Source organism: Chelonoidis abingdonii, chromosome 2 (assembly GCF_003597395.2).
Source record: "Chelonoidis abingdonii isolate Lonesome George chromosome 2, CheloAbing_2.0, whole genome shotgun sequence".
NCBI lineage: Eukaryota > Metazoa > Chordata > Testudines > Testudinidae > Chelonoidis > Chelonoidis abingdonii.
Genome location: NC_133770.1, coordinates 286,403,754 through 286,413,049, shown reverse-complemented (window position 1 = coordinate 286,413,049; position 9,296 = coordinate 286,403,754). Strand labels below are relative to the sequence as shown.

General features: G+C 42.5%; 1 protein-coding gene across 2 annotated transcripts in view; it reads right to left on the bottom strand.

Moving 5' to 3' along the window:
* TG (thyroglobulin) overlaps positions 1-9,296 on the bottom strand; it is a 216,760-nt gene that overhangs the window by 94,448 nt on the left and 113,016 nt on the right. For both annotated transcript variants that reach the window (XM_075063253.1, XM_075063254.1), the window contains exon 39: positions 6,367-6,460. In XM_075063253.1, coding sequence (XP_074919354.1) covers positions 6,367-6,460 — 94 coding nt within the window. The remainder of the gene's footprint in view (positions 1-6,366; positions 6,461-9,296) is intronic.

Here is a 9,296-nt window from a genome sequence, read left to right as displayed (position 1 = left end):
CTTTAAACAATCCAGTTCTCTGATTGGTCCTCTGGTCAGGTGTTTGGTTACCCTTTCCAGGTAAAAGAAACTTAACCCTTACCTTACCTATCTATTTATGACACTGACAAACTGTGAGTCCTGAGTCTAACTTTGACAATAACAAGATTACCTAATTTCCTAGTGATAACAAGGGGAAAGGAGAAGAGATGATAGGGGAAAGCAGAAACTGCGGTAGCAGATGTGGAGCATCTTACTGAGAAAATTCAGCCTTCAAGTATTGGGGGTAAACAGAATGCCACCCACTCACTGCATCTCTCCTACAATACACAAGGTTTAGATACAATTGCTTCTTTTCCCCATGGTTATTCTGCACAGAGAAGTGGCAAATTCCCTAGCTGGTTTGTCTTGTACATGAATCCAACCTTTTGAGAAGCACAAGAGATAATTTGGGTAGTGATCCCCTCATGAGCACAGATTTCAAGCACAGAGCTACTGGTTCTTAGTGCTGTCATCTAAAGCAGATCTTTGTATTGAATTGTAGCAATCACTAATCATCTCTCCTTCACTTTTTGGAATTAATCATTTCAGCAGGATGCTCCCATATTTTCATATTAAAAATGAATTTTCATATTTTCATTTTATGTTCATATTAAAAATGTAAGGTGTGTTGTATTGTCCAGGTTCTTATTTGGTATCCAATTAATTACATATATATGAAGGGAATGTATCACATTATTTGTTCTCTATCCTGAGTTATAGTTAATTAACCAACACAGCTAGGACAGGTAGAAGCTACATATTAGGGCAGAGAGAATGTAGGGCCTGGTCCAAAGCCAAATGAAGCCAACTCTTTCCATTGACTTTAAAGGCCGTTGGTTCATACTGAATTTGGACCATAGGTGGAAATCTGGAGTAACTCCACTGAAGTCAGTGGCGACATTCCACTGCAAATAAGAGTAGAATCTGGCCTATTGCATGCAACACAGAACAATACTACAGAAAACACTGCAGCTAACTGGAAAAACTGGCCAGCAAGTTCCTCACATGCACAATGCTAGCACCAGCCAGGATTGTCGTGTGGCTATTGACTAACATTGTTTGATCAGTTCTGGTTTTGCATTTAGGAATGAAGCATGGATGGTCAAACTGTTAGCAGTAAAACACGCAGAGAGACTTTCAACAGACACATGTCTAGCTCAGCTCCCACGGCACACATGCACAGTATCAGCTGGGGTCCACACTAATTGGCTATGTGCTCTCTAGCAGCTGGACTGAAGCTGGCAGTCCCAATGGGCCTGATCCTGGGAGGGGAGGGTGCTCATCATTTCACAGGAGCAGATTTGTGCCTGGCAGGATTGGGCCCAAAATGAAGCCTCACCCTTATAAAAGAAATAAAGAGAATGAGTTAGGGCTGGCCACATTTTTATACCAGTATGTCCTTTGTGCCCAGTGCCAATCGCTCATGAAATCTGGACATGTCTGGACCCAGATCTGAACTCAGGACAGGCTAGAATGCACCCCAAAGCCAGAAGCAGAGCACTCCTGAATTTCAGGGATTAGGATGCGAACACAGCTCTGAACTCTGCAGCTAACGCTCACATACTACGGCGATGGGCAACAGTATAAAACTGCTCTTGCCTTCTGCAGCTAGGTTAGCCATCATGCTAGACCTCAGCCTTGACTCCTTTGGTTTTCGTGAAACACAGAAAATAAAAGGCATTTCTGACAGGCTTTCTGGAGTTCAGAAACGTTTTCAATTATCTTCTCTGCTCCACTGCAAGGAATTTCGGAAGGGGCTTGGCAGGAGCATTTTAACTCTGACAGAACCAGTCAAGTTCCAGGATGTGTAACAGCCCTTGCATTAAGAGGTGTGCACCACATTGACGGCACAGTAAGGATGGGAAGGCAAGGAAGATTCTTCCTTGAAGGGTGCACAGCTGACATTAACCTAACTCTTTATTTAGGCCCGCAACGCTACCATCAGCCCTCTGCTTGAGCTGCATCAGGCAACCCGAGACAAAACCCAGTCCTGCTTTGCTAGCGTGACAAGCGAGGATGGCTACTGATGGGAAAAGAAGCTCAGAAACGCCAGCTGTAAGTGGAGGTTTGCATGATGCAAGTAACTATGTGTTCTGCTTTCTGGGCACTGAAGCTTTAAATGTTAGAGTCCCTTCCCAGCTACAGGAGGATGCTCCCATTTTGTGTTTCATTTCAGATGCAGAATGTTACTGTGCGAGCCACTGAGCTCTGTCTCTCTCCAGGGGACAACATATTGGTTGTTTTTGTTGTTTTAACTTCGTCAAGACTGAAACCATCTGCTATTGCTCTTTGCACGTGGGTAAAAACATCAGTTTACCACAATAAAGAGCAGAGAAATGCCATTCTGGGGCATATTATCCTGTTCCTACTTTCTGCTGGGAAAATAAAGGGTCTGTTTCTTCTCTCATTTATGCCGCGACACTCCACTGACCTCAATGAAGCTTCTTCTGATTTGCACCCATAGGAGTGTGAGAAGTATTAGGCCCACAGACTCTCTCTCTCTCTCTCAAAAAAAGAGAGAGCCCCTTTGGATAGCTGAGGTTGTTGTAAACATAATGCTTTCAAATAAGCCCCTGCTCTTTGGAAAGCAGTAGCTAATGGGAGCTGGCAAGCTTCCCGGGACGATGACCTGAAGTTTTTACTAAGCAATGACTTTGCACAGAAAGTCGATAACAATCTGGTTTTGCGGCGAGAAAACAGACTGTTGGTCACTTCTAAAACATACATGAAGTTGCACTCAAGCAGCTCAAATAATACTGAATGCAGAAATGCATGCTTGTACATTAGGCACATCCCTATATTAATACCCTAGGCCCCCCAGTCCCTGTTCACTCTCTTGTTGAAAGCTCAGCTAGAATACCCAGGCCAGCAGGAAGGTTTATTTTTTACTTATTACAAAGATTAACTTAAAATTTTCAGTTGACAGTTTATCTGAGTGCAGAGGCTCCCACGCCACTTTTTGGAGAGGAACACTTTTGTGATTTGTGGGCTGGGGCATAAATTTAGCACTGCTGACTACACTCAGTCCACAGCAGACCTTCCACCCACATCAGTGGGAGGTTTCCACAAAGATCAAGGGTAGATTATGGCCCGTATATAGTAACTAAACTGCTAGTCATCATCACTGTTAGCTGTGATACATTCAGTATCCCCCTTGGGAAAACCGTCTAGTTTTTAAGAACACTGCTATTTCTGCCTTTAGTTTCCTTCCTTTCACATCTTCTTTTCTGCCTCCCTCTCTTTCCCTGTCTTCGGCCAGCTCTACACTGCAACATGTTGTTGGCATAACTATGTCAGTCAGGGGTGTGACTGACAAAGGTCTGCCAGCAAAACCCCGAGTACAGACACAAAGGAGAAAAGTGCATCTGCTATTGGCACAGCTAATACTGTTCAGGGAAATGGTGCTACTATGCTGGCAGAAATCCATCTTTTGTTGATACACACTGCAGCTACACTACAGTGCTATGCCAGGATAGCTATTCTGACATAGCAGTTGTAAGAAATACAACAATTTCTTGCAGTATCTTTAGGAGATCTTACTGCATTTTTTATGCATCAACATGGGCCACCAGCTGTATGTAATTCCATAGGGGCAGGTGACTGCAGCCCTCCAGGAACTAAAAACAGTTGGAGGCGGTGATTAGGCAAATTGCCTGTGTCAAATTGTAATGCCTCCAGAGAAGTACCACCATGTGGCAAAGTTCGCATGTATTGTCAACAGACAAAGACAGGACTTTGGGATAAATAGCCTGAGTTTAAACTGACTTGGAGCTTTCTTTCTGATCCAGCCAATGGACAGACCAACATAGACTCCTTAGGGAAGGATTGAAAGGACTGACACCTGTCAGAGCACAAGGCTGGAGTTGGCGTGACCTCTGGAAAGCAGTTTAGTAGGCACACTGGTTCTTTTATTGTTTTAAATATGTATTTTCTGTAATACTTTCACTTTAAGAATTAATGTGCTTGCTTAGAAAAGGCTGTGTATAACTTCTGGCAATTGCACTGTTTGTGGCCTCTGAGGAGAGAGCAAAGTGTGGATGCTGGCCTGTTGAGGAAGACTGGCTTGCCAGGGATATCACAGTGTAGAGAGGGAACTGTACAGACTGTAAAAACGCCTGTAAAAAAGGGAGAGAGACGCAGGTCTCTGCTCAAGAGGTGATGGCTGAAGAGCAGGGAATCTAAAGCAGCAGACCACGATGGAGAAATACAGATGCAATTACCCTGAACTGTGACAGCTGTATCAGCAGAGCCTGTGTAGGACAGACTAGCCCTTGGTGTATCTCCTCCTCTCTGCCCACTTGCATTTCCTGCTCTGCAGACATATTGAGACACAGCTTAGCCAAAGCACAAAAAACTATTGTGAGGAAGAGTCCTGCACTGGCAGGAGACTGGACTGGGTGACTTACCATTGCTAAGGCTTCTTCGGCTCTTACTTCTAGGATGCTATGGATACCACTTTAAACATTTCCGCTTATCGCGGTTAAAACATTTTCAGATAATTCCACTGTGATGCTAGCAGACCAGGTGTCAAGGCCCCTAGGCCTTACTGAATACTGACAAATGCATAGCTGAGAACCAGTCTGGCTTGCTTTTGGGTTCGTATAGTTATAACAGATATTAATGTTATAACAATATGTTAAGTGTTTTGACTTTATGAAATACTTGCAGGATGCTGCCTGTATTAATCCTCCTTATAATCTCTGTATCTTGTTCTATAAGGCAATGCTTAAGTATTTGCTCTATAACTGTAAAAAGTTTGTTCTGAAACTGTAACTCACCAAACAGGAGAAACAACTTCACCTAATGCAAAATGCTGGATTCCTACGAAAGGTGTAAATAAGAGATCCCCAGGACTAAGCTGGGTTAGCCCTAATGGACATAAAAAGCTGGCATCTTTCAACAGCTCTGTCACCACCTGAAACCTAAGACTGCAACTCATTTGTGTGTGTATGTTTATCTGTTTTAACCTTGTAAATAATTCTAATTTATTTTTCCTAGTTAATAAACCTTTAGCTAGTTTATTACTGGATTGGCTACAAGCATTGTCTTTGGTATGAGATCTAAGGTGCATGACTGGGATAAGTGACTGGGTCTTTGGGACTGGAAGCAACCTGAATATTTTGTGACCTTTGGTGTAAAGTGAACACTTATCACAGAGTCCAGCTTGCTTGTGTGGCAAGATAGATCGCAATGCCCAAGAGGGCTGTCTATGACTCCATGTTAAAGCAACATAGTGCCTGAGGACATTACCTTTGTTACTCGATTGGTGAAAGCTAATTATAGAACTCACAACCAATTTGGGAGTTGTGCCCTGCATTTTAACCATCTGCCCTGAGGCTGGTATTCTCACTCATGAGCCACTCCAGACAGCATGACTGTCATAAGTAGATAGGTAAGGTAAGGGTTAAGTTTCTTTTACCTGGAAAGGGTAACCAAACACCTGACCAGAAGACCAATCAGAGAACTGGATTGTTTAAAGTCAGGGGCGGGAATTTGTATACTCGGGGTCTTTGTTGTTTCCTCGGCTATGAGTAAACAAGTTTCCTCCTAACTCTCGTCTTATCTTCAAATATTCAACCAAAAGTCTGTGAGTACAAAGGAAAGCAAAGTAAATTCGGGGCATGGAGAGCTTTGTGTTGTATTACAGATGTGGATTTTGCTGGGTCTTGTTGCTTCCCTTCGGCTGTTGAGGCGACCAAGCTTACTGAAAATTCCAATCTTCTTCTCATTACTATCTATCAAATAAGCAGTGAGGTACAAAACCGGAAACAAAGTAAGATCGCTTATGATAATGCTTGCTGTACTTACGTTGTGATGCTGTCTATTTAAATTGGCTAATTTTTTAAATGCAGAAACTGGGGTTATTCAGATTTCTAAGAGATGACCTGATAATGTTAATGCAAGTCATAGTCGGTATTTCTCTTTCTATATAAACGCTTTCTTTCAAATTGACTTGAAGTTCTTCTTAAAGCGAGAAATTGAACCTCTGTACAGTATCCATGTCCCCTCCCCACCCATTTGAAGCCGCAGGCAACGGGAACCAGCCGCATGACCATAGTGCTAATCCTCCTGCCCAATGTCCTGAAGGAAGAACGCTATCTCTTGGAAGCAGAAACGTTATCTGGAGTCCCCAGGGAAGGGTTGGGACCACCAGAGAGAGAACAGGGTCAGGCCCCATCAAATTCCTGACCTGGTGGCAGCCTATCAGATCTAAGCTAGAGGTTAAGCTTAGAGGACTTCATGTGAGTACCTTATATTTGAACTCTAATGTTCAAATCGAGGAATAATACTACGACAATGACAACAACATTTTGCTACACCATGTTGTAGTAATTCAATACTTACAGTGCTGGCAGGCACAAACACATTCAGGTACAAGCAGTCTTCACTGACAGGAGAAGATCGGTGCAGTCCATCTCCAGGCTGCCAACAACTAGCCCTAAAGATACAGGCTGTGTTAATTTTGGCCCACAAACCAGCATTACTTTTGTACTGTTGCAGCTCATTTTATTTTGAGCTGAAGTTCAATAAAAAATTTTACACTTCAATGGCACCTTTATATCTGTGGATCTCAAACACATTCCTAGCATTTATCTAACAAACCCCCGAAAGGCAAAGAAAGGATAGATTTATTTATTTATATTTAAAAAAACAAAAAGGATGCCTATCCAATGTTACACGTGCCCTAACAAATCATTCACAATACAATAAATACAACAAAATCCCAGCAGCATTCAAACAGTTCTTTCAACGGAAACTCAAGCAGCCAGACACCCCTCTCCACCCCTTCATCATCCCAGAGAGCATCCCGTCAGCCCTCTCCAAAAACCCTATCAAACAAACATCTTTTGCATGTGTTGAAAGGTCACCACCATCTGGGCTATTTTGGACTAAGAGGAGTCCCACATACCGAAATGCAGCCACATCTGTGCTGTTTAACCCTTTATGGACTTACACATTTAATAAGGATGGAACTGATAGGGTTCTATAGAAACCACCCTAAAAAACTATGAAATTATCTCTAAGGCTTTTTAAATTGTCAGACAGAGATCAATTTCAGGGATATAATTTGCAATTAAATTCTTCAGGGTAGTTCAAATATATTACGGAAAAATTATCATCTCTTGTTAAATTCTACAGAGTTTTCCCACGAGGGAGCTGTGTAGCACAACAAGGCCATGCAACAGTTTAAAACAGACAGTGAAGCACACTGAATTGACATTGCAGGGGAAAATCTGGGTGGGCAACATACGCATTCCTCAGGTAAGAACATGGGCAGGACATAACCCTAGTGAACTTATTCATGAAAAACACAATGGTTGTTTTTTTTAAAACAATAACAAGTATTCAGAGCCCTATGTTTACATCTCATCAAAATTATGGCACCTCCAGAATTCCCCTAACATACAAGGGAAGTGGTTCAGCATGGACTCAGAGGAAATATCGCCACCTACTGAATCAACTTCATAGGTGCTGCAGCAACTTGCTGTTTCTTGGAGATCTCTCATCTTAGTATGACCCAGCTCTACCTTGACAATAAATATATATGGGAAACTTCTCATATCAGTAATGCTGGCCTGCTTCTTTGATTTTTTGTTATAAAGAGACAAAAATATTGTGCTATGATGATGTACAGCCCCTAATATTATAATGATCTGCATTCATTACTTATACCAGGAGACCTGGCAATTTAAGGTCTGTGTGATTCTCCAAGGCAATCCTCCTTGTATCTAAGCTTATGATCAGTGCTTTTGATCTTAAACAACAAAAGACAAAGGCTGAGATTTTTAAAGTCACCTAAGGGATCTGGACAGCTAGTTCCCATTGAAATTAATGGGAATGAGGCACCCACGGCCCCTAAACAGCTTTGAAAATCTTGGCCAAATCCTTCACACTGAGACAAGAGATGATTTTCACATGGAGGCAGTAGAGGCCGATAGCCCTTACCAAAGATGTACAGCAGCTGACTATACACAGCATTTTGGCTGCAATCACCAAGAGTTGAAGCTGTATATGTTACTGCAACAGTTTGTGTATATCAACTGTACATAATCACTGTGCACCTGAATAAACAAGCTACATCTCATCAGATCCCTTGAGCATCTGTCAAGTTGCATGGCTAATGTGGTTACGCTGCTGACACCCACATGGCTCAGGTGCATGCTGCAACACAAGACCATCAAACGCCAAGCGCTTTCAGCCACCCACAAAAAAGTCTCTAGTTGCATTCACTTCTTGAGTGTGTTATTAAAAACCCTTGATAACATAGATCTGAAGTACTGGCGCTATTACCTGTCCCCCACAGGGCTGGCACAGGTCTTCTCTTGATTACTAGCCTCAGTCATCACGGGTCTTGGTCAATGATCTTTAATTCTTGAACTCTCTCCCAGAAAAAGGTCAGCTGGGGCCCTTCACTGGGTCTATCCATGTCCCTTTTACATAAGTACAGAAGAATGGCCCTACTGGGTCAGACTAATGGCCAATCTAGCCCAATATCCTGTCTTCTCACAGTGGTCAATGCCAGATGCTTCTGATGGAATGAACAGGACAATTATCAAGTAATCCACCTGTCATCCAGTCCTAGATTCTGACAGTCAGAGGTTAAGGGACACCACAGTATGGGACTGGTTTCCTGACCATCTTGGCTAATAGTCATTGATGGACTTATCCTCCATGAACTTATCTAGGTCTTTTTTTAACCCAGTAATATATTTGGCCTTTACAACATCCCTGCATTAGGCTTCCTACTTTGTTTTTCTCCATCTACTAAGACAAAAGTCTGTTATTCTCTGTACCAGCTGGGAACTGATCACATTTGCTCAAGCAAAAGTTCATGTCTTGTGGCAATCTCATAAGAACGGCCATACTGGGTCAGACCAAAAGTCCATCTAGCTCAGTATCCTGTCTTCCGACAGTGGCCAAAGCCAAGTGCCCCAGAGGGAATGAACAGAACAGATAATCATCAAATGATCCATCTCCGGTTGCCCATTCCCAGCTTCTGGCAAGCAGATGCTAGGGATGCCATCCCTGCCCATCCTGGCCAATAGCCATTGATGACTATCCTCCATCCTCTCATTTCTTCCTGTGCCAGCTTCCTGTGTGTTGGTGCAGCACGGCTCAGTTTGATTGATATGCGTTTTGTACAGTGCTTTAATAGTTTAAAAATATATATCTAGTTTCATGACATTTTTGTTGTTGTTGCATTTTTTAAACTAATTGCCTGAGTTAAACACTTAAAGATTCCAGATGCACAGATATTTCATACAAATGTATTA